Source organism: Mustelus asterias, chromosome 3 (genome assembly GCF_964213995.1).
Source record: "Mustelus asterias chromosome 3, sMusAst1.hap1.1, whole genome shotgun sequence".
Taxonomy (NCBI): domain Eukaryota; kingdom Metazoa; phylum Chordata; class Chondrichthyes; order Carcharhiniformes; family Triakidae; genus Mustelus; species Mustelus asterias.
The window spans coordinates 61638859-61665705 of record NC_135803.1 but is presented as its reverse complement, the minus strand read 5'-3'; the positions used below and the strand labels follow the sequence as shown (position 1 = coordinate 61665705).

General features: G+C 45.1%; 1 protein-coding gene across 1 annotated transcript in view; it reads right to left on the bottom strand.

Annotated features, from left to right (window-relative positions):
* Positions 1–26847, bottom strand: part of LOC144491355 (pinopsin-like) — a 125554-nt gene that overhangs the window by 77414 nt on the left and 21293 nt on the right. The window contains exon 2 of the mRNA XM_078209052.1: positions 20258–20586. Coding sequence (XP_078065178.1) covers positions 20258–20586 — 329 coding nt within the window. The remainder of the gene's footprint in view (positions 1–20257; positions 20587–26847) is intronic.

Sequence of the window (26847 nt, the reverse complement as noted above, 5' to 3'; positions counted from 1 at the left end):
TCATTGGCCGCGATTTTACCAGCTTGCCTTGTCCATGGGCGGGGCGAACCTGTAAAATCGTGTGAGCGCCGAGAAATCAAGATCGCGCCCGATTTCTCGGCTCTCACGATCTTACCAGCAACGGGTATCCGGCGCGATCAGCCTCTCGCCCACTTCCAGCAAGAGCCTGAATATATTATTTAAATGGTCATTAGCATGTGATTAGCAAGGCTGAGGTGCAATTGTCCGGGCTCACCTACCTGTGTGGCCTCACTGGGAGAGATGCTCTTCAGCGTGGAATACACCTGGTCCCAACAAAGGAGAACAGTCATGTTCGTCTCGCCGGTCGAACTGGAGGATATTGAGCCCCCCCCCTGGGGAGGTCGAGGGCAAGGGAGGGTGACCCTCAAGCAGTGCCAGCCTGGCACCTTGGCACTGCCAGCCTGGTATCTTGGCACTGCTCATCGGGCAGTGTCAGAGGGCAGGGCCAGAAGGGGGCAGAGCCTAAAGGGAGAGGGCCAGGCCAGGGCGGCCCAGTCGGGGAGGGGAGGGTAGGATGACATTTCTGGGCACTATGGGGCTTGTAATCGGCCGTGGGCCCTTGTGATAGCAGGGGATGGGGCTGGGTTGAGGCCGGCTGCAACAGCGAAGGCCTGACAGGTCTATCTCTCTCTGTCAGGCCTCTGCTGATGCAATTATGTATGTGCAGCCATAGAGGTCTGCACATGTATAATAGCTCCCTCTGCTGCTAGAGCAGGCTGGCTGGTGAATTAAACCCCGCCCACTGCCTCTCGTGGCTGGAAACAGTCTAGCCCATTTTTTTGTGCACTAAGTGCATACAATTGGGAGTAAAGACTCGCTCCAAAAAACGGATCTGAAACTCTCCCATTTTCACGCTAGCTGGATACTTAGAATTTTTCTAGTAAAATTCTGCCCATTATTTTTAAATAGTTCCAGTCTCTCCCACAAGAGGAAACACCCTTTCCACACTCACCCTATCTAGTCCCCTCAGGATTGTAAAAGTTTCAATCAAGTCACTCCTTCCTCTTCTAAACTTCAGTGGATACGAGTCTAGCCTGGCCAACCTTTCCTCATAAGTCAACCCCACCCATTCCAGGTATTAATCTTGCAAACATTCTCTGAACTACTTAAAAAATGCAGTCACATCCTTCCTTTAATCAGGAAACCAGTATTATACACAGCACTCCAATTGTGACCTCACCAATGCCCTGTATAATTGAACCATAACCTGCCTACCCCTCAAAGTAAAACGATAACATTCTATTAGCTCATTACATATTGTAGCTGCAGACTAACCTTTTGCGATTTATGCACCAGGATACCCACATCCCTCTGCATCTCAGAGCTCTGCAGACTCTCAACAGTTATGTAATATGCTTTTATTTCCATTTGTCTTGCCAAAATAGACAATTTCACATTTTCTTACATTTGCCAGGTCTTTGCCCACTCCCCTAACTTATCTATATTTTTTTCATAGCTTCCTTCACAACTTATTTTCCAACCCATCTTTATGTCATCAGCAAATTTAGCAACCATCCAGGTCATTTATCTAAATTGTGAAGATTAAGACCCCAGCACTGAATCCTGTTGCACTCACTCACCACATTTTGCCAACAAGAAAATGACCCATTTATGCCTACTTTGTTCCCTATCAGCTAGTCAATCGTCTATCCATGCGAACATGTTACACCATACACCATGAGCTTTTATTTTCTGCAATACACTTGATGTAGCACTTTATCAAATGCCTTCTGGAAATCAAAGTTCAGTACATCCACAGCACATGTTACTTCTTCAAAGAGCTTCAAAGAAATCAGTTAAATATGATTTTCCTTGCACAAACCACATTGACCCTATCTAATTACTTTAATTTATCTCGGTGCCCTGCTTTAAAAATAGCTTCTAATGACAGATGTTAAACTAACTGGCCTATAACTTTCTGCTCTCCCTCCCTTCTTGAATAAAGGAGTTAGTTACATTAGCTATTTTCCAATCTAATGTAACCTTTCCTGAATCTAGTGAAAATTAAAACCAATGCATAAACTATCTCACCAGCCGCCACTTTTAAGACCCTAGGATGAAATCCATCAGGACCTGGGAACTTATTAAGCCCCCGTTCCAACAATTTGGTAAGTACCACTTCCTTGGTGATTGTAATTTCCTTGAGTTCTTCAATCCTTCCCAATTCTTGATTCACAACTCTTTCTGGACAATAGATTTTACAGTTATTCTCTAAAATTAACATATGACTATTGTTGTAATAGGGGATAAAGAAGCATCAAAGAGCTTACACATTATTAATTAAAATTACACCTTGGTATAACGCTGCTGTATAAAGTTAGCCCTGAGGTTTGATTTGCTGAATATTAAGTCTTTTCCAAACTGGATACCTGAATAATTTGTCTGCTGAGCAGGAAATTGAACAGTATTAACAGATTCGCCTGAGCAGTTTTATTTCACTCAGTTTATTTTCAACATTCCTGTTTTCAGGAGGAGGTTACCGAATGTAAAATGGATTTTATCTTTGATAAATGCCTCGTCACTTTCTTCCAACTTTCCCATGTAGTCTGTACTGAACTATTAACAGTGTCAAGTTTACTGCTCTTGACTAAATACCAGATTAAACAACAGCTGGAAATGCCAATTCCCAGAATAAAGTAAAAAAGACAAATTTTCATTTGTACGTCATGATTCCGAATCTCAGGATGCCCAAAGCACTGTACATAGAACACAGAGCATAGAACAGGACAGCACAGGAACAGGCCCTTCGGCCTACAATGTTGTGCCGAACATGACACCAAATTAAACTAATCCCTTCTGCCTTGGCCCATATCTCTCTATTCCTTGCATATTCATGTGCTTATCCAAAAGCCTCTTAAACACCCCTTTCGTATTTGCCTGCACCACTAGCCCTGGCAGCCCTCCAGACACCTACCACTCTGTGTAAAAAACTTACCCCTCACAAATCCTTTGAAATTTCCCTCTCTCACCTTAAGGGCATGCCCCCTAGTATTAAACACTTCAACTCTGGGAAAGAGATTCTGACTGTCAACCCTTTCCATGCCTTTCATAATTTTATAGACTTCTGTCAGGTCTCCTCTCAGTCTCCACTGCTCCAGAGAAAACAGCCCTAATTTATCCAGCCTCTCCTTTGAGCTTATGCCTTCTAATCCAGGCATCATTTGTAAACTTCTTCTGCACCCTCTCCAAGCCTCCACATTCTTCCTGTAATGTGGCGACCAGAATCGAATGCAATACTCTAAATGCGGCCTAACCAAAGTTTTCTAAAGCTGCAACATGACATCCTGACCCTTGTACTCAATGCTCCGACCAATAAAGGCAAGCACAGTGAAGGATTTTTGAAATGTAGTCACTGCTCTGATGTAGAAAATTGAAATAACTCCACCAAGGCTGGTGTCTCTTCACTAAATTTAGATTTATTTACAAAGTAAGCGACACTTAGATAGATACTTTCTTGTACAGAGTATACACCCAGAGTTGTCGTAATCTTGACACTCCACATTATGTGCACATGTAGAGCTCCCTGATTGGAAAAGCCATTACTTCCTTAATCAGGGAGCTCGTATTCCAAGAGTTCCACAACATAGCCTCGTTAAATGCATTACAAAAATGCAGCAGTCTATTTGGGAAAGCAAGCTCGTTTAAACAGCAATTAAATAAATTGCCAGATATTCTGCTTTGTGGTGTTGACTGAGGTATAAATATTATCCACAATACGATAAGATACTCCTCCCCTATTCTTTAAGTTATTCCATGGAACCACTTATGTCCATCTGAGTGGTCAGTTGGTTTAACATCCTTTACGAAAATGTAAATACGTTTTATAATTCAGAATTTTTCATCAATCTACCTTACTAAAGATATTTTTTTTGCACTGAGGGACATTAACAGATCTCAGTTACTAAGCATAACTGAATTCCAGGCTGTAGATGGAATTTTCTGTCGCTGTGGAGGCAGATTTGAGCAGATTCTGAGCATCATGTGTCAGGTTGTCTCCCACCCTTGTGCCATCTTACCTGAGGCAGGTGTTTGGCAGCAGTGGGCAGAGGCTTGGCAGTGGAAAGAAGCCATTTAGGACTACTTGAGTGACTAACTAAGGGCAAGATGCAGTTGCTGCTGAGATCTTCATGGCAGTGGACAGGCCTCCTGTGATGTCCAAAACCCAGTAAGTACTTGAGGCAGGCCCGGAAGCAAATGGTGTTCCCGGGCCTGCATCCTAAATTCCACAGGGATCAAGGGGCACAGCCGTGACTACAAGCAATCCTCTGGAGAAGTTCCTTCTCGTCAATGATAGCCAGACAATAGGGCCATTCCCATATGTCTTGCTATGTCCTCATTGTCCCTACATGCTTCAGTAGCACACACCTCTCATGTTGGAGTTGCCATTTATCCACATCTTAAATCCCTCTGCCTCTCACTTTGGGGACCCATCAGCCAGCCTTAATTGGATGACGAACGTGGAGAAGACCTCTTAATGGGCCATCTCCAAGATCTGAAATTTCACTATGGTGAGGCTATGCCCCCACTATCCAAAGAGTCAGTGGGGAGCACATTTGGCTCCAGTTGCTCTGGTGCCATGTTACACACCAACCAACATTTATTGGCATGAGCCAGGACTTCCATTCCTCACTTGGGAGGAAGTCTCGCTTTGGAGAGCTGCCGATGTATCAGATTGGCCAAGGCTCTCCAATCTCTCAAGGCAGAACACTGCAAGGCCAGAAGAGGCACTGGCACTCAGTTCCAGGTGCCAGAAAACAAGGCAAGTGATAGGTGCCCCAGGATAGGGAGGGAAGGGAAGGCCGGGGGGGCGGTGGGGTTATAAGGGTGCTGTTTGGTGTCTCCAATGGGAAAAAGGAGAGGGAGATCTGGCCTTAAGGGGAAGGCACCACCAGTCAGAAGGAGACTTCTAATGGAGGCATACCCTCCCATCCAAGATCCAACTATCTTTACTTAGGTGCTTTCAACCACCTCCCAACTGAACTAACAGCTGCCTGCCAGCCTAAAAATTGAGGCTGGACAGGAAAAGTTATTAAGTGGCCACTTAAGGGCCTTCATTTGGGCAAGAACAGGCTTCCCATCTGAGACTGTGGCCACCCCAGCTTAAAGTCACTACCAGGTCATGGCAGACAGAGCCCATAGAGAATCCTGTCCATGCAATTTCATGCTCTGCCCTCCCTTCCTCCCCACTCCCGCACCTCAGATCCCTCTGAGAGGGAGTGCAGCATTAAGTTCCAGCCCAGGAAGCTCATGCAGGCATGAAGGTCAGGATCTGAAAATTGTTCCCACATCCAAGAGCCCACTAAAACCAGAGGATTCCACCGGAAGTCTCTAGTGTCAGATTAAGTATGAACACGGGAATGTCATTTAAAGTGACATAGCACCAGTCTAATTACTTCCATGAAGATAGCTGCTTTAAAAGTTCATTTTCAATTTCCATCATGTATATGTTCAGAAATCAAGTTGCTCATAACTGCATACCCACAGGCAAAGAAATCATGCAGAGAATCTGAAATATGTGGCCAGTGCAAATTTAATCAAAGGAATGCCTCAATCATGAAGCAGCTCTGCACTCTGTAAGATTTATGTTACTATAGGCTCCTCTAAGCTCAAAATCTTTATGTTTAGAATACATCCGGCAAATATAAATGTTCCATTTATAGAATCTTGAAGTGATACTCAGTAGTAGTTGCTGGTCCCACTGCTATGGAAATATACTCTATTAATACGCCAGAGTGATTTACAGCAACTTTAAAACATTTGTAACAAAATGCTTCAAGAATCACTTTTCCTAAAGCACATCATTGAAAAAAGGAACCCTATCCCTTGATAGAAACATATTTAGAGTAAATATATGACTAAAAATTAAATTCAAGTGTCACGGCTAAGCATTAAAAACAGTCGGGTAGATTTTCTTTGTCACCTGGGTGAAATATCACTTAACTGGTGGATTATCCGTTATGGAAAACACCTGATATTTGAGTTCATTGAGTTCAATGGAAATAAAAATGAGGCAGTTTCTATAATGGACAGATGAGCTGCAAAGCCAGGGCTCTCCCGAGGTTTACCAGACTAATCCCTGGGATCACTGGATTGTCCTATGAGGAAAGATTGAGCCTATATTTTCCAGAGTTTAGCAGAGTTGATCCCATTGAAGTGAACAATATTCTTATAGGATTCGACAGGGTAGATGCTGGACGCATGTTTCCTTTGATTGGGAGTCTAGAACTAAGGTGCACAGTCTCACAATAAAGGATAGGCCATGTAGGACAAAGATGAGGAGTTAGCTCAGCCGGGGGTGGAAAATCTTTGGAATTCTTTACCTCAGAGAGCTGCTGGGGTTCAGTCATTCAGCATGTTCAAAGCAGAGTGGGACTGCAACCTTACGGCACCAGGGATCCGGGTTCAATTCCGGCTGTGGGTGACTGAGGGTGTGGAGTTTGCATGTTCCCCCATGTCTGCGTGGGTTTCCTCCAGGTGCTCTCATTTCCTCCCATAGTCCAAAGGTGTGTCGGTTAGGTGGATTAGCAATGGTAAATGTGTGGGGTTATGGGGATTGGGCGGAGGGGAAGTCCTTGGTGGGATGCTCTTTTGAAGAGTTGGTGCAGATTTGATGGGCTGGATGGCCTCTTTCTGCACTGGAGGGATTCTATGGTTCTTCTATGGATATATTTCTGGATATCTAATGACATCAAGGAGTATGAGGGTAGTACAGGAAGTAAAAGATCAGTCATGATTCAGTTAAATGGCGGAGAAGCCTTGAGGGGCCGAATGACTTCTTATGCTCCTATAAATGAAAATTCACCCATGTTAGTAAATTAGAAACACTATGGCCAGAATTCTCCAGCCATTCATGCCTCACTGCCAATGTAAGTGAGAACGGATAATTTGGCGCTCAGCCAAATCTCTGTTCACTGCTGTGGAACGAGAGAATCCAGCCATCAGGAATGGCCAGAGAACTCCGGCCCAAATCATTCCGAAAACTTGTGCAAAGACCATTGTAAAGGTTAACATCTTTCTCCAGAACTGAAGTTAATTTCATAACTGTGAACAGAGATCTCAAATATGTGATCATAGAAATCATAGAAACCCTACAGTGCAGAAGGAGGCCATTCGGCCCATCGAGTCTGCACTGACCACAATCCCACCCAGGCCCTACCCCCACATATTTACCTGCTAATCCCTCTAACCTACGCATCTCAGGACTCTAAGGGGCAATTTTTTTTTAACCTGGCCAATCAACCTAACCCGCACATCTTTGGACTGTGGGAGGAAACCGGAGCACCCGGAGGAAACCCACTCAGACACGAGGAGAATGTGCAAACTCCACACAGACAGTGACCCGAGCCGGGAATCGAACCCGGGACCCTGGAGCTGTGAAGCAGCAGTGCTAACCACTGTGCTACCGTGCCACCCGTGATGTACTTTTGGCTGTTGTAATAATAGATATTGATCATTAATAATGATAACATTAACTGCTTCTCTCTCCACAGATGCTGCCAAGCCTACCTTGTATTCCCAGCATTTTCTGTTTTTTACAGATTTGCATCATCCACAGTATTTTATCTATACATTTTATTATGATTTATAAATTACATTTTAGAGGTCCATGTAACATCTATATTTTATTGTTTAGAGCTGTCTTGATGCCATCTAAGTAAGACTAAAACAAAGAGTTCATCTTTCTTGTGCTAAAGTTGATGTGAGTATACAGTGAACTTTCGCTTTTTCTAATTGAATTGCTCATGGGGGAGCGTACGGCATAAACGTTGTGACACTTCCAGTCATCTGAGAGAATGGAGATTCCCTTAAGTCTCAGCATTCTCCAATGCAAAACATGCTCGGAATTATGAATTTGGAGAATGTTTGCCAAAATTTGAAGTGTGCTTAATACCCCAATGTTGACAAACTTTGCTGAGATTAGCACAAAAATCTATATCAGATCAAAGAGATCTAACTGGGTAAGAGAACAAACTAAATATAGATGCTAAGGTAAAAATATGTGACTCCAATTCTATGCTGCATGGTTGACTCATACTGCCCTCACCATTCTGGGGAATGGACATTAAGTGCTGGTTTGCTAGTCTTGCCCACGTCCCAAGAACAAATTTAAAAAATAAGCATGAACCTAACCTGAACCAAAATGTAGGTTTAAAATAGACACGATTGGTTTTATCTGATACCTGCTCTTCTGAGAATGAATATCCTCATTTTACAACAACTATGATTCGAACAGGGATCGGGCCAGATTTTAAGGCCTCTCTCAGGTGAGACCAGAAATTCCTGCCCTAAGGTCAACGGAGATTTCCATTGTCGGACCCTCGCCAATTCCGTGGCAGGTGAAGTTGCAGATTTCCGGCAGACTTCGACTGATGACACCTTGACTGGACTGCTTGATTAAAAGCAGGTGCAGCTTGAAAAGAAGTCCAAGCTACATTTAAGGTTATGCTGTGATTAAGTATGATTGTCCTGAGAAGAGATTTTTCAGAATTTTAATTGTTGGTTGACAGAGCTTCTGGGGGCATTCAATTCAGGGTCAAAGCAACAACATTAGATTATGACTTTGGGCATCTTAACTCAAGTTGTGTCTGATGTCAGGAGGAAAAGATATTGCTCTTAGTGATCATATTTTAGCCGTTCCTTCTGATCCCAGCCGAATCATCGAAGCATCGGTGCAGTCTCTCGGGGAAGACTGTCGGCTGCAACAAGAAACAGAAGGGAGAACCCGTCCCCTTTGAAGAAACCTTTGAGCAGAATTTTTTGGTCCTTCCCACCGGTGGGCTTTCTAGTCCCACCGAAAGCAACCTCCCCATGGTTGGCCCAACACATATGGCCACTGACTTTGGTGGGACTGGAAGATCCTGCTGGTGGCCAATGGTGAGCCGCCTCCGCCGCAGGAAAACACACCTTGGCGGATCGGAAAATCCCGGTCCTCGTCTTTCAGTAAGTGACCAAGTGAAAGGATGAGCGAGTTGGTGGTTAGGCGGGTGAGGGCAGCTGGGTGGATGAGGTGGGTAGGTAGTTGGAGTAAAGTTGAGCTTTGGGGGGGGATAGTTGGGTCTGGTTGGACGGTCACGGTGGTAGCCGGGTCTGGTCGGATTGGTAGTTGGATGGTCATGGGAACAATAGAGGTGAACAGGTGGTAGTTTGGTCTGGTTGGTGGTAATTGTATAGTGGGAATGGTGGTCGTGGGATAGTCAGGTGGTTGGGGGGTATTCGGATGGTCAGGAGGATAGTCAAGTCGGGCTGGGTCAGGGATTGATTGGGGGGGGTGGGGTTTGATTCTGGTACTCAGTTGAGTTACACTGGCTAACCACCAAGTTAGACTCGATATTAAACAGTGTAGCATTTCCAGAGTAAGGAAACAGGTAATTCCTGCGGATCCATGCCCTACGCTTAGGTTTGGGACTTTCACAGAGGGTCCCAGGCAGTGGAAATCAGCCCATTGGATGTTTATACTTTCTGGGCAATTTTCACATATATCTGTACATCAGAACTTCCATGGGGACCTGGACACACACCTTAGACGCACATCTCAAACCCATCAGAATGTGTTTCAGGCAGATTACTACCTGAATGGCTGTAAATTGGGAGAGGGGAGTGTGCAGCGGGACCTGCGAGTCCTTGTGCATCAGTTGCTGAAGGTAAGCATGCAGGTGCAGCAGACGGTAAAGAAGGCAAATGGTATGTTGGCCTTCATTGCGAGAGGTTTCAAGTACAGGAGCAGGGATGTGTTGTTGCAATTATACAGGGCCTTGGTGAGGCCACACCTAGAATATTGTGTGCAGTTTTGGTCTCCTTTTCTGAGGAAGGATGTTCTTGCTCTCACGGGAATGCAGCGAAGGTTTACCAGGCTGATGACGGGGATGGTGGGACTGATGTATGAGAAGAGATTGACTAGGTTAGGATTGTTTTTGCTGGAGTACAGACAAACGAGGGGGGATCTCATAGAGACTTATAAAATTCAGGGAGGATGTTCCCGATGGTGGGTGTGTCCAGAACTAGGGGTCACATTCTGAGGATTCAGGGTAGACCATTTAGGGCGGAGATGAGGAGACATTCCTTCACCCAAAGAGTGGTGAGCCTGTGGAATTCATTACCACAGGAAGTAGTTGATGCCAAAACATTGAATGTATTCAAGAGGCGGCTGGGTATAGCACTTGGGGCAAATGGGATCAAAGGTTATGGGGAAAAAGCAGGATTAGACTATTGAGTTGAACAATCAGCCATGATCGTGATGAATGGCGGTAAGGCTTGAAAGGTTGAATGGCCTCCTCCTGCTCCTATCTTCTATGTTTCTATTTTTCTATGTCCCACCTTGTGTCCCATCTCCAATGATCCGGAGTCTGGAAAATTTGGTTCAATGTGTCAGTTCAGGTGTTTGACGGAAAGGCCCAAGTGTGAGCACGTTGCAGTTGGAGAATAATCGTTAACATAGTATAAAAAATAAATACTGATTAACTAAACTGAGTCTTCTTGGCTCATGTTCTTACGATCTACTAAACAATCAAGACATTCAATTTATTTCAGTGGTTTTGATAAAGCAGTTATCCATAAATAAGTAATGAAATACTTGAGCAGTGATATAACCATACGATTCTTTACACTGTGGCAGCCCCAATCATTTAGTAAAATGCACTTTGATCATTTCAAAGCAAAACATGTTAAGATATGGTTGTCTTGGTTCTAAATTTGTCAGTATTACTATGACAATTGTTAAAATACTGGCAGCAATAGAATCACAGCATGTGGGCAGTTTAAAGATGTCAGGGTCAATTTATACAGAAGGTCTCTGTTCATTTGCTGTCACTTCAGTGGAAGAGCTGTATGAATTCAGGAAAAATTGTATAAATGTTGTTGTGTTAAATTGAGGGAGTTGACCTCCACCACCCCATTCACCACCTGACTGGTGTTTCCCCCCCCCCCCCCTCGGCCTGTTGTTGACGACTGCCTACAAATAGCAGTGGGGGTGAGTTTGGATCCTGGTACATTATCTCTTTTTTTGCACCCCTCTTACTGCCACTTCCTGGGTCTGTCATGTGCAAGAGAATGGTAGGCTGCGGGAAGTGGAGGTGAAAGGCCAAAGTTCCCCAATGAAGAGAGGGAGCTTGCAGGGTTCTACTCTCCCTCTGTCTGGTCACAGAGAGTTAGGAGGGAATTTTAACCCCAAGAGTGGCTGGGTTGGGGATGGGTGGGGAGCAAAATTTGGTGATTTTTTTTTGCAGTACTGCAACCAGGCTCCAGCGTGGCAACTTCCGAATTAGCAAAGATGCATTTGGATTCTGGAAGTTTTGCTGAAGACAGGCATTTTCTAACTGGATGAATGAAAAGCATTGGTCTGGGAAGCATTAATGAGGTATTTTTAAATTGTTTTTAACTTGCCTCCATATTTCACTCCATCAGAATGGGTTTCCTGTGCTTGTGAAAATTACCAATAAAATGGAGGCCAGATTAAGCAGCAGTACAGGTGGGTATTTAAATTTGTCATTGCCCCAGTTGAAGAAAAACTCGCCCGTTGAAACTGGTGTCTCAGTTCCCTCTGGCAAATGTTCAACAGAGAGTTTTTGCATGGATACAACTTTATTTTAAACTTTGAAGGTTTCAAATTGACAAGATCAGCATGGGGAGGAACTTGGATTGCAAATCAGTGATGGCTTCTTTCCCAGTGAAGAATGGCTACAGTGAGCAGACACTTGGATTTGTCTCTTTGACTGTATTCCCATAGGTCCAGGGAGCCACTGACTGCACAGGCATGACTATTCAAACACAGGTGTGGAGATGCTGGCGTTGGACTGGGGTGGGCACCGTAAGAAGTCTCTCAACACCAGGTTAAAGTCCAACAGGTTTATTTGGAATCACGAGCTGATGAAGGAGCAACGCTCCAAAAGGTCATGTTTCCAAATAAACCTGTTGGACTTTAACCTTGTGTTGTGAGACTTCTTACAATTCAAACACTACCACAGCAACCAGGAGGTACCATAAACTGCAAGGGATATTCACCCATCAATATGCAGCTGGTGTGCAACCAGGAGAAGAAGTTGTCAGAACTGCAACAGATTTCCTCAGCACGACTATCATACATTCATATCAAGGTGAGAGTGGGGAAGTGAGAGAGGTGCAGATAGAAAGTCGGGGAACCCTAGCTGATTTCCCCTCTCTCTCCAATGCAGGGAACACTTGGCAGTGATCAGGAGCAGGGACCCTGTAGCCCAACATCCCGGATCTTTTCTTTCCTGGGAGCAGACTTATCGGAGATGAGGGATGTCCCCATCCATCTTGGATCATAGTCCCAATGATTAAGGAGTGATTCATGAGGGCATGTGCCCACCATTGGTGTTGCTGAGCAAACTATTGAAATAGATAGGTCAGGAGGCAACATTCTGTACTCACCAGCCAGTGTGAACAGAGTGATCATGGTGTGCTGTGTTCTGCACAACACACACTGCAGGGAGGGTTACAGCTGGAGGAGGATAAAGGGGCTGATATTCCTTCTCTCTATCTGAGACCAGTGGGTAGTAACCAGAAGCAGGGGCCATGGCTAATATTACAGCACTCCTGCCATTCACTTCCTCAGCGATCTCTAACCATACCAGCTTGGTCAGAGCGGCAGCTTTATTTCTCCCATTGCAGGGAAGAATTAAGTTCTTCCTGCCCTTGGCTGCATCCAGTGTTGCATAATTGAATCTTGCAGCCACGCTTACTCAATGTCACCATCCATTCCTGAACTCCCTCAATCTCCCTTTGTTGATTGTCCTTTTAAATATAGCTCTGATGCTGCTGTACAGGTCCACACCACACCTACTGAACATTCTGGCGATGTAGAGCCTGGAAGTCCAAATGAATTGGTACGATCGAGATGCGATCACAAATTCCAGCCCGCTCAGCTGTCCTCTGGGTTTTTTCCATGCTGTCCCATTCTCCCTTCCCACTCCGATTCTGAAGCCACCTTCAAAATAATATCAGAGCCTTCCGTGCTGGAGACCTTCAGGCAAATTTTAAAGTTCCTTGCAATGTATTCTGCAGTGGCAGTCACACAGTAGACAGCTGGAATTGTGAAAGAGGTCAAGAACCCCAACAAGGGGGGGAGGTTTAACACAGATATCAGAAGGACATATTTCACACAGAGGGTCGTGGGGGCCTGGAATGTGTTGCCGGGCAAGGTGGTGGAGGCGGACACACTGGGAACGTTTAAGACTTATCTAGACAGCTATATGAACGGAGTGGGAATGGAGGGATACAAAAGAGTGGTCTAGTTTGGACCAGGGAGCGGCGCGGGCTAATTGTTCCTTGTTTCTCGTTTCAAGGCTTCATTCTATGATCATCTTGCTGGTGCCAGTACAGAGCGAGACTGCGGATAGTTGGGAACCTGTCTCGGGGGCAGGGAATTCATATGGTGTTCGTGGAAGTGGAAATGACTAGGGTTGGGAAGCATTTTCCGATCTCCTGGACTCGTTTCGATCGCCTCAGGGGGTCGGAGAGGAATTTCCCAGATTTTCTTTCCCCATATTGGCCCTGGGGTTTTCACTCTGGGTTTTTGCCTCTCCCTGGAGATCACATGGTCTGGAATGGGGGGGTGGGGGTGAGTTAATAGGTTGTGATGAACAAAGCATCGTAGTTGTGAGGGACAGCTCGGTGGATAGGATATTGGTATGTAGATAGGCTGGAAAATTGGGCGGGGATCCTGGATTCAGGATTCAATCCTGGACCGGGGAGCGGCGCGGGCTTGGAGGGCCGAAGGGCCTGTTCCTGTGCTGTATTGTTCTTTGTTCTTTTGTTCTTTGTTCTTCTGACAATCAGTTTGACCCCAGTGCCTGGGTTTCAATAACTGAACCCACAGGTTACCAATGTGAACAGGGAAGAGCTAAGCTGGGCACAAACTGCCCAGGCCTATGATCGAAAGGTCTTGCAATCTCAGACACTCAGGAGCCGATTATCCGATCCCGACCCTCTAATATTTTGGCGGGTCAGGCTGGGAGAATCGCGTGTGCGCTGATTCGCGGGATTCACGCATGCATTCCCAACATGCGTGCATCTCCCAGCGACAGATATCCAGCGCAGTTGTGACCACGCTGGAAACCGGCGGGAACAGCAGGTAAGTGATTTTAATGTAATTTAAACGTCATTATCGGGCCCGGGACTGAATTCTCCAGACCTGGTAGCATCTCCCTCCCCGCCAGTACAATTTCACTCCGGCGGGGTTTAGAGTAACTCCCCACTTTCGGGGAACTAGCGGGAGACCCCGCTGGAGTGAAGCGGGAGCAATCAGGACCCCCTGGTGGGGGGTCGGGCAGCAGAGGGGTGCTGCACCCTGGGCATGGACACCCTGGCAGTGCCAGCCTGTATCCCCAACACTGCCCAAGGAGAAAAGTGCCCATGCCCAGATGGCACATTGCCCTATGACCTGATGGGCAGTGCCTATCGGTGGGGGTGCCACTCTGCATTGAGATCCGGTTGGGGCTGGAGGGAGGCCAGCGATCGGGCAGACTGGTGGGGGGGGGTTCTGCCAGGGGGGATGGATCTGCCTCCTGTGGCGGGGTGTCAGCTGGAGATGGCGTGGTGGGGGCAGGGCGGGGGGGCGGAATCGTCACTGCTGGGGGGAGGAGGGTGCGGGAGATCAGGGCATTCCTAGACAGTGGAGGGTTGGGGCTGGCCCAGGAATGGTCATGGGGGCCGTGATCGGGTTGTGGGTGGTGGTGGTGGTGGGGGGGGGGGGGTGGGGAGTGCTGGAGGGGCAGCACTGTGAAGGTCCCAGGTGGGCCAGCGATTAAGCTGGCCAGCAAACGGGAGACTGTCAGTTTGGGGGCACTGCGCGTGCGCAGAGTTTCGGAACTGTCAGTCTCCGGTGCGAACAGGCCCCACCCCCCACACTTTTAATGATTATCGCGATAGTGACCTCTGCATTGCTCAGTGTGTGGGAGATTCAAGTTTGAACTCCCACTGAAAAGACAATTGTGATTTACACCAGTTCAGCACTTAAAACGTTTTTGGGAGAATTGCCCCTTCAGAGTTCCGTTACAGATAGCCCAGAACAGCGTGGCCATTATTATCCCTCTGAATGTTAACCTTCCTATAAAACCCCCAGAACCTTTCGAAGAATCGTTCCCAGGTCACCCAAAAATTCCACATCCCAGGAAAGATCAATGTCCTCGCTGAAGCCCAAACCCAGGTTTAAACTTCAAAAATGCAGCAGGGAACTGCCATGGTCCCTGTTAGCTGTGTGTGTGGTTTGACAGTCTGAATTAGAAAATGAGTGCCGATCTCATCACTTTCTGCTTTTCTTTCACAAGATCAGACAATAAAAAAAGAGAAATGTAATTCATTTTTTTTGTCTCCAAGGGCTGGGGAGCTGTGACACAACATCATCCAATGCTTACAATATTCTACTTTAACTTTGATTACATCCTTCATTCATAGCAAGAGCAACAGTATTTTATTACTATTAAATAAATGGAACCAACTTGTAAGATATTGCTTGTCACTCATGACAAGTGTGGTCCATTCATTTATTTGGCTGTTGCCTCCAGAGACATCAAAAGCTAACAGAGATTTAATTTTATCCCTGACTATTTGAAGAGTTTGAAAATGAACCCAATCTGTCACAAATACAATTTAAATCATACTACAAATATTAAAGCAGCAAGTGCCTCTACTTAAAATATTTTGGCCTGGATTTTGATGGTGAAACTGAAACATGCAAATTTATCAAGAATCTTTTTTGGGACCAGATAGTGAGAATCAGGCAGATGGGCAATCAGATATCATTCAAGTGGAGAGTATGATGAGGCTGTACAGTCACCAAAATTATTCAGTCTGTACACAGAACAAATATCGTTAGTGACGAGAGATCATTCCAAGTAAGTTATATTTGTGTTGTGGTTATGTTTAAGTTTAATTTATATTTTGTATTTGTGTGTTGATAGGAAACCTGGGCTTTGGTTTCACTTTTTCGTGAGGCCTGCACTATCTGTGAGTCTGTTTTATACCTGCATTTTAATAAGGTTTTATGACTCTTGAAGGGAAGTTAGAAAAAACACAAAAGCAGAAAAAACCGTGCTGTTGCCCAGCAAAAGAGGTCCACAGGCACAGGGAGAAACAGAAAGCAATTTTAGTTCAGTTGGAAGCAGGTGCCAGGAGGAGCTGGCAGGAGAGGGATTTGCAGAAATTAGATTTCCCAACAGAACAGGAGAAGGTCCCACAAACCAAGGAGTGGGGGACACAAAAGAGAAGCTGAGGAAGACACTTAGGTTAAGGAACAAGAGCTGGGATCTGAACAAGATCCTGTTCAGTTAAGTTAAAGTGAGGAGCAGAGGAAAAGGCTCCACATTAAAGAGAGAAAGTTGTGGGAAACAGAATCAAGGCAAAGTTGGCTTGCGAGAAGCCAGGAGATTAGAGGAGACAGCCAAAGGTTGTTGACTCCTGATCATGGGCCTATGAAGCAGTTGTGTTCTGTTGGTATGGCTGAGTATCTGAGAGTGTTCATAGAAGGTGAAACTTGAATGCACATGGCAATCCAGGGGAGGGGAACATAAGAGAGATTGAAATCCCAGTGGTGGATCCTTGTTGAAACATTCTCTTGTCTTAACATACAAATACAAAATATAAATTAAACTTAAACTTAGAGCTATTGCTTATTCCGAACATGCATAGCAAAAATATAGCTCACAAAAATATCTCTAGTTCCAAGTGCAAGCATAGTTTTGGATAAAATTCTGAGGTAAATTCTTCAGGAGTGGAGATTGGAAACCCGTGCGTGAAAGAAAGAAGGGGGATTTTCTGGCCTCCCTGTGGCGTGTTTCTCTCAGTGGGTGGTGGCACAACATTTTCCAGAAGCAGGATCTTCTGGTCCCGTCACTGTCAAAAGGATTTCTCATTGACTGCACTTCGTGCCACCAGGAAACCTGCAGTGGGGGTGCACCATCGGCAGAACCAGACGATCCCGTCTGTGTGAACAGCTGGAAAATTCAAGACCAGATGGCTCACAGTGTGACAAGACTTGGACAGAATTGATGAGAAATCCATGGAAGTTGCTTACGTCTGTCACTTGGTTTCAGAATGTGTGGCCAACCACAGTTTGCCTATGAGTGCATGATCTATATACTTACCGTGAGTATAAGATAGATTTTGTAACTTGTGTCATCCTTACAAATCTATACATATCTGCAAGGGCATATTATGGGTAAAGGAGTGGTGCAATATAGTTTTCCTTGTTTAATAAATGTTTTATTATTTTTTAAAAGTTCATCAGCAGACTCCTGTGACTCTGTTCAGTAGCCGCCCTCCAACTTTCCAAAGCAAAAATAAAGGTTAGGATCTGTCAAACCACGTCCCATTCTAGAATCTGACTTGTTCAGTGATAATATCAACTGTGATAATAACAATATTCAGAGAATTAGATGCACTTCCAGAGGTACAATTCCGAGGTACCGACCTAGCACTGGAAATGCCAACAGCAAACCCAGCCTGTCAGATACCTGGGAGTATCACCACCTGGAAGCTCCCCTCCAAGTCACATCCTATCCTGATTTGGAAATATATCACCATTCCTTCACTGTCACTGGGTCAAAATCTTAGAATTCCCTCCCTAACAGCACTGTGGGTGTATCTCAAGGACTACAGTGGTTCAAGAAGGCAGCTCACCACCATGTTCCAAAGGGCGACTAGAGATGGGCAACTAATGCTGGCCTCGCCAGCGATGCCCTCATTCAGTAAATGATTATTTTTTTTAAAAAGTCACTCTGGAACAAGTAGATAACTTTGTCTATTTTGGACAAGTGATACCGAAAGATGCAGATGTGATTGTGAAGTCAGAAGAAGCACAGAGATAGCCAGAAGTGATTTCAGAAAGATGAAGTATGTGTTCACAAGAAAACTCAAACTTGTAATAAGGAAACAAAAACGCACAAGATGTGACATTCTATCCACTTTCCTGTCTGCCTCAGTAACCTGGACAATAAATAAAGAGTTGTGGAAGGAAATCGAGACCGTTGAAATTTGGATGGAAAGACATTAGCGAAAAATTCCACATACAGAACATAAGACAAATGAAGAGCTGTTTGAAATTGCCAAAGTGAAAAGAACTCTTAAGAGGTGACATCCAGAAAAACACAAATGCCAACATTTTGGCCATTTGATCAGAGCTGAATAGCTGCAGAAATCTCTCCTGGAGGCCAAAGAGGAGGGTGGCAGAAAGAGGGATAATTAGATGATGATTTCAGAAAGATGATGAGAAACCACAGAGTGGTTGCAGATGAGCTATTGTGAATGTGTGAGGATGGTGCAAGACAAAGGAATGTGGCATACCCTATCAGCAGATCTCCTGGTAGGAGTTGCTCCAAGAAGCAGCAAGCAGAAGGCTGGGAGCAGTTCGCCTAACTGTTCTCCTGGTCATCAGTGGGCTGGGTGATGGGTTCCTGGCTTTGACTGTCAGAGCCTTGAAGGTGGTTATGTAATATAATTGTAGGCTCCAAAAGGCTCTTTCAAGCATTAATTCTGTCCTCCCACTGACTTCAATCATTCAAGTACAGTTCACAACACTTTCGCCATCTTCATATAAAAAACAAGAAAATATTCCTTACTGTTTGCTTTATTTTTTAAAGTTACATTTGCCATGAGATCTGCTCAGCAATGGAACACTAAGCTGTTCCATTCACAGCACTGAGCATGAGGGCTGATTGTGTTACAGGGCAACTCCGTTCATTTGAGTAGCAAGACCACATGTACCGCAGGCATTTATTGAATTACTTGAACTTACAGCACACTATAAAAACAGCTTATGGCATTTTAAACATGAATTACTTTTTGAGCAAGATCCTGTTGCTACGCAGTCAAACAGCTGGTACTATCTAACAGCCACAGTTGATCGTGAACCACTTCATCCTGGGGAAATGTATTCTTGGCTGGAAACACTGCTATCCTTTGCAAGTAATGTGAAGCTTTCTTGCTGTGAGTTTTGATATCCCCTGGTACACTGAATGTCAGGTCCATTACAGGTGATGATTCCAATTCTCAAGTTGCTCACCCATTATGTTGCACACATTAGGGGCTAATTTTGATTTGGGTCAATAGTGTGAAATGGGCATCAGCAAGTTTGCAGCCTGTTTTACATCTCTCTCAATGTTCATTGTTACAAAGCAGGCTACCAGTTCGCCATCTGCCTCTTCACACTATCACGCAAAGTCAACATTAAGCCACCACGCACCTGCACCGACACCAGAGTATACTCACACCTGCCTATTCAGAAAGATGGGCAATGGTGGGTTGCCAGCTCATTATCACCCATTTTACACTATTAAAAAGTGTCAAAGTTACCCCATTCAATTTAATGGATGGAGAATACAGAGACAGAATTAAAAGGGCTGGAATGTTTAGCCCCAGAGGATGGTTTGGCAGGAAGTGGGGAGGGGGTGTGCTATAAAACTAGACACCAGGCCATGGGTGCCATTCCTGGCTCCGCGCCTACCCACCAGCCTCCACCCCATCACAATTTTATCATTTGATTGGCTGCTACTCTCTGATGTGGGACTTCTTCCACTGATGCAGGTAGTAGACCCAGCTCAAGCCAATTAATGGCATAACAGCCATTAACTGGCAGCGGGGAGAGCCAGCAAAGTGGGGGCAGGCTCATTCCTGACATTTACGCTGGGAAACAGGGTCACCATCAAATCCAGCCAATAAAATGATAGAACGGTTACAGCACAGAAGGAGGCCAATCAGCCAATCACATCTGTACTAGCTCTCTGCAAGAGCTTCTCAGCTAATTCCATTCCCTCACCATTTTCCCATGTATCATTTTTCTCTTCAGATAACTATCCAAATTCTTTTCTGAAAGCTGAAATGGAATCTGCCTCAACCATATTTTCAGGCAGTGTCTTCCTGATCCTAATCACTTGCTGTGCAAGTAGGTTTTTCCTCATTTCACCACTGCTTCTTTTGTCAATCACCTCAATTGGTATCCTCTAGTTCTCGACCATTCTGTCAACAGGGAGAGTCGCTGCCTGTTACTTGGCCAAGTGGAACTTTTCCTTTGGAAATAATTACATTTTACTCACACCAAATGGTAAACATTTGCTTCTCATGTATAGGTATTGTTCAATAGTCATCAACAATGGAGCTCTGAAACAAGCACCATCTTATAATCCATTGTCTAACTGAGCATACCCTCTACCTGAGGTGATTCCTCAGTGCTGGTACAGTAATGCATACATGAGTACTAGATGGGAAAGTATACGGTGCGACTTACCTTCTTTACTGTCAGCAGCATTCTTCCATAACAGTAGACTATCACCAGAAAGGGGATGACCAGACAGAAGGTGAAGAGACACACTATATAAGACACATTGGCGATGTCTTTTGCATACCAGTTCACAGAACATGTAGTTCCTGGTCCCTCAGGACCGTAGTGACTCCATCCGAACAGAGGGGGCAATGTCCACATCAATGAGTAGATCCAGGAAAATGAAATCCCAGCAAATGCCTTATGGTAGTTCGTTCTGTCAGCTTCTGTCACTTCAGTGATTGTAATATAACGATCATATGACAATATAGCCAAAGATATTAATGATACAGTACCTGCAAGGAAAAATGAAACACTTTACTGAGTGTTTAGAAAAATATATGGACATATTTAAATTATATAAGAAATTCCATAAGAATTTACATATTCGAATTCAGTAGTCCTCACCAAAAACAATTCCTGGTAAGGATGACTTATATTCACCTCAACTAGGACTTATGAATATCAGCAGAGTTTTCAGTCAGGTATGATGTTAGATATGCTCCTTCTGTATAAAAGTATTTTTTAACATGAGCAGTTGTTGGTTTTCTGCACTTTATCGTATTTGAAATTCCTGCTTCATTAATTCTTCTGGCCCATGAATAGTCAGGCAAAGGACAATGCAATACCTGTGTAAATGAATAATGCCAATGTGAGCTAGCGATGGTAACGGAAGCTAATAATACAAACGGAAACCAGGGATACGAATGTGGACGGTTTTTTGATTTCTCACAAAACTGTTTACTGCCTCCAATGACTTTTCCATGGACACTGGCGGGATTTTCCAGTCCTGCCGAGACCAACGGACTTCTGAATGGGTTGCCGAGTTTTACGGCCGCGTCACAACACGACAATAAAATTCACCCCATGAGTCCATTCAAATGAGGCATACTTGGGTTTGAAGGGGGTTAAATTTGATCACCCTTGATAACGGATCGTGAAGTGCGAATGTCCATTACTTCTGAAGCAAATAGCACATGAACTTGGTGCCCATTTGCCTGTTTGCTAAGTGCAGTCCAACACTAAACACACTGCTGAGTGACTGCATCGTTCAGCAGAGAACCAAAGATTGTGACAGGCTAGCTCTGATTAGGTGAGTCTGTACTCCTTAAAGGTGCTGGAACGGATTGCAGAAGAGTCTGAGCATCAAGAAGAGTAAATCACGGCGCAACAAAGCACAGAGCATGTTAAAGGTAGTCTGAGGCTGCACGCGATGCATTGGCGGTGGAGGAGGAAAAGTGAAGAGACATTATTGAGGTATCAGGAAACATTCTAGACTACTCTAGGAAGACATAGTTGTCGAAATCAATGCCAGGAAAAAAGGCCCAAGGCATGCAGCGTAACAAAGGTCAACACCCTCACATTTGAAGTCAAAGTCAATGAATTTAATTTCAAATGCCATATTCCAAGCAGTAGTGCCACTCACTTTAAACACAGTTCAAAGCATCACAGCTCATCTTTAAACACTGCTCAAAGCACCATACCTCATCTGAAACAATGTTCAAAGCACCACACCTCATCTTAAACACTGCTTATGGCACCACACCTAGATAACACAGCTCAGCCTTCAACACCATAATTCCCACAAAACTCATCTCCAAACTCCAAGGCCTGGGCCTCAGCACCTTCCTCTGCGATTGGATCCTGAGCTTCCTAACTCACAGATCACAATCAGTAAGGATAGGCAACAACACCTCTTCCATAATCATCCTCAACACCGGTGCCCCACAAGGCTGTGTTCTCAGCCCCCTTCTACTCCTTATACACTTATGACTGTGTGGCCAATCCCCCTCCAATTCGATTTTCAAGTTTGCTGATGACACCACCGTAGTGGGTCGGATCTCAAACAATGACGAGACAGAGTACAGAAATGATATAGAGAACCTGGTGAACTGGTGCGGCAACAATAATCTCTCCCTCAATGTCAACAAAATGAAGGAGATTGTCATTGACTTCAGGAAGCGTAAAGGAGAACATGCCCCTGTCTACATCAACGAGGACGAAGTAGAAAGGGTCGAGAGCTTCAAGTTTTTAGGTGTCCAGATCACCAACAACCTATCCTGGTCCCCCCATGCTGACACTATAGTTAAGAAAGCCCACCAATGCCTCTACTTTCTCAGAAGACTAAGGAAATTTGGCATCTCAGCTACGACTCTCACCAACGTTTTACAGATGCACCATAGAAAGCACAGCTTGGTATGTCTCCTGCTCTGCCCAAGACCGCAAGGAACTACAAAGGTTGTAAATGTAGCCCAATCCATCATGCAAACCAACCTCCCATCCATTGACTCTGTCTACACTTCCCGCTACCTCAGCAAAGCAGCCAGCATAATTAAGGACCCCATGCATCCCGGACATTTTCTCTTACCACCTTCTTCCGTCAGGAAAAAGATAAACTAGTCTGAGATCATGTATCAACCGACTCAAGAACAGCTTCTTCCCTGCTGCTGTCAGACTTTTGAATGGACTTACCTGGCATTAAGTTGATCTTTTTCTACACCCCAGCTATGATTATAACACTACATTCTGCACTCTCACGTTTCCTTCTCCATGAACGGTATGCTTTGTCTGTATAGCGCACAAGAAACAATGCTTTTCACTGTATGTTAATACATCTGACAATAATAAATCAGATCATCTTAAACACTGCTCAACGCAATGTACCTTTTTTAAACAACACTCAAAGCATCACACCTCATCTTAAACACTGCTCAATGCACAACAACTCACCATAAACACTGCTCAACGCACCGCACCTCATCTTTTTTTATTATTCATTCATGGGACATGGGCATCGCTGGCTGGTCAGCATTTATTGCCCCTCCCTCGTTGCCCTTGTGGCCAAACAGGCCACCTAAGATGGTGGTCTGCACAAGCACGCTTGTGCTCAAGCGCTGAAACAGACAGGCTCAAAAGAAATTGGTCAGAGAGGAACAGGCTGCAGCTGCAAGAGCTGGAATACACAGGATATCGGCCATCTCTGGCACAAAGGACACTTTCTGGTCAAACTGGGTTGTTTACCAGAGGGGCACCTTAACCCCTTATTTGGGAATGAGGTATCTGACCAAGTGCCTCCAGTACCTACAGGCATGGCCATTGGGTACACACCCAAAGATTGGGGTGGCAGCACCTAATTGGACCCTATCGATCAGGGTGATCGAGTCCTGATCGATAGATTGGCATTGGCCAAAAGGGAGCTGTGCAACAGAAGAATCTCTCTCTCCCTCTCTCTCTCCTCCCCAACAAATGACAACAACGATGACCACCACCAGCAACGACTAAAACGAGGAGAGCCACCCCACCCAAGAAGGAAGGAAGACCAGCCAGATTATCAAACCAGACCAAAGGACCAGCACACAAATAAAGGCCATTATCTGCCGAGGTACTCGCCAGGCATGCAAAACTTAAGTCAAGGTCTAGTATTGGACTTGAACTTCGATATTCTATAAGATATTATTCTTGATTGGGTGGGTGATTATTAATCATCTGTAAATAAATATTGTTGCATTAACACGAGGTCCAGTCGCAATTCTTTGTCCACCGTATAAGGATTAAAACAGACTGTGTGGCAGGCGCAGCAACATAATTGGCGACTCTGGTGGGACATTGACAAGAAGTAACTTCGTTGCTCCGATATCGAATCCCACAGAACCTAATATTCCTGGAGATTTAGCCTGAGCACGAATTAAGACAGCAAATGCCCCATGTGACAGCCAGGATTTCAAGTAAATCAAAGGTAGTGAAAGGTCTATATTAAACGATTATTTAAAACTCAGAGCCAACAGGTGTATACTCCTTATTGGACAAATTGCTGCTTTCAGGAAATTGTTTATTGTTCGTGTGTTGTTACTAACAAGGAGGATAGGGTAAACTCCATAGCTTTATATTAGAATCCAGAGGGATTAGGACCGGAACATAGCCTAAAGCTATACCAGTCAACTCCCTACCCCTTGTCGTTGAGTATAGAATAGCAGGAAACATTACAGAGACGGAGAGGTGTCCTATATAGGAAACAAAAATCAGGGAATATATTAAGAAGAAACGGTGGCCCCTATGGGAAGAATTTTGTGCCAATACTGAGGCGGGACCGGGATCCCTAGGGCGATCCACTAGGAGTATTGGGACGATCTGAGGAAAGTTTAGGGAAAACGGGCAGTCAAAAGTGACAAAGCGACTGCCATTGTGAGCTGCTTAGGACAGCTGCTAGGAACAGAAAAGAATTAAACACAGTTCGTAAGGAACTGGGGGAATTGAAGCAGGTGCAGGAGGAGAAGGAGGGACAGATTAGGAAATTAAAAGAGGAAAAGGAGGAGGAGATTAAGAAACTAAAGGAACAGCAGCAGGAGAGGATAGAACAAATAAGAGCCGAAAAGGACAGAGAGGTGGAGCAATTAAAAAGAACAAATCAGGCAAATTTATTACATCTGGGCAATTTTCAGGCCCAGTATGAGAGAGCCTACCAAGACAGCCCAGCGTGCTGTTTTGGCCAAAGGTGAAGCCGAGCAGGCGGTAGCACGATTGAAAGCTAAGTGCACCGATCTGCAGTTGGCAATAAAAGCGCTACATCAAGCCAGTAAAGAACAGAGACAGGCAACCACTGACCACTCCAAATGCCAGCGAGAAATTTCATGGCTGGAATCCCTATTATCGGTTCAAAACAGATTTGTGTATACATTTGGAACAGTAGAGGAAGAGGAGATAGAGAATGCAAATTGGGGGAGTTAAAAGAGAATGCTAAGCTGTACATTACACGAACCGAGGATTGGGATCCACCACCATCTTTCCCAGGGGAAGTCATACCCACCGTGCTCCCAGATTCACCTCCAGTACCGATGCAGCCAGTGATGACTGAACATTGGATAGGAGTGGCTCAGGGCCCAGCTGTTACATACACGACCCCGTTTACGGCGGCACAATTGGCCGAAATTGCAAATAAAATCCCAACCTTTGAGCCATCGGTTGACCCACACAGTTTCTTTGAGGAGGTTAGGCAGCAAAAGATAATGCACGGGCGAGATGAAAGGGAAGAAGTAAAGTTAATAGTCGTGTGCTTAAGCAAATCTGTACGGTCTGCCCTGCCAGCCCCTCAAAATGTCAGGGAAGGAGCCTTGAGCGAGCTCAAGGAAGCGATATTAACCACGATAGGATTAAATAAAGGGGATCCTGTAGATGGGTTAAATAAATGTAGACAGAGGAAAGGGGAACATCCGACTGCCTTTGTCGATTATTTATAGATCCACTTCACGGGAGTGTATGGGGAATTAGATTAAATGAAGCCGATTCATCCAAATAGGCTAGGACATTAGTGTCACACACCACAGAGGAAAGCAAGAAAGCCTGTGTTAATTTTGACCCCGCAGAGACCACACACAACGAAGCATGGGTTCTCCGACGGTTAGCTCGAGTCTGGGAACAGGAAGTTCAGGGACTCCCAACGTCACGGTCAAATAGGGAAGCTGGAATTCTTCCGATGAGGGCTATCCAGAGTCCAATATGGAGAAATGAGGGTAGAGGGGATCACCAATACCAGAGAGGTACAGCTCCACCTTACACAGCAGCCCCGGGGAGAGATAGAGGGACATGTTTTAATTGCGGCAGCCAGGACACTTCTCCCGAGAATGTAGGAGCCCCCTCCACCCTATACACGGTCCCCGAAACAAGCAGAACCACCGACTCCACCAGTTAGGCCAGCTCCTAGATACAAGAGAGAACACCACCCGCCACCAATAGAAGGTCCCGGTCGCCCCATGCATACCGTGAGCGCTAACCCACCACTGTATCCAACGGTCCCCATCTATGGGACCGTATATTGATGGTGTTCAGCCTCTCCAGCCTGGGTCTGTAGCACCAGGTGGGATAGCGTAGGGAGATCCCTAGTTAACAGCGAAGTAAGAAGCCACCTCGTAGAATTCCTTTGGGATACCGGAGGCTTCCGAAATACCCTGAATATATCAAAATTGAAGACAGACATCCCTTGGCTAACGACGGGTACAAACACATTCAGTGGATTCACAGGGCACGTGCAGGAGGGACACATTACAGCCCCTATACAGGTCCGCCTAGGCAACGAGGCGTATGACCATCCGGTGGTGTTAGTTGACCTTCCCCCAAATGCTAAACACATTCTTGGGTCGGATACATGAATAAATGTAATTTTTCATTTGATTCAGCTAATTGACGCATTTGGCAGATGGCTATGATTAGTAGAGCGTTGTCAATTATTCCAGTCGGGACATATGCTAATAGGGCCAGCACAATAGGGGAATTCTGGTTTGATCCCTTAACGATTAGTAGTGATCCAGCCATCAGGGAGGTGCTTCAAAGAAACAAAGGGGTGTTTGCGCAGCATAAGAATGATTGTGGCCAGATACCTGGGGAGGTGTTAATTGAAGGACCGGATCTGAAACCTCAGAGACAATACGGTTTCTCCAGACAGGCAGAGGGGGAGGTGACAAAAGTAATTGATAGTCTGTTACAGCAGTGGGTATTGAGACAGGTGGCATCAACAAACAATGCACCAATATGGTCTGTAAAGAAAGCAGACGGATCATGGAGGC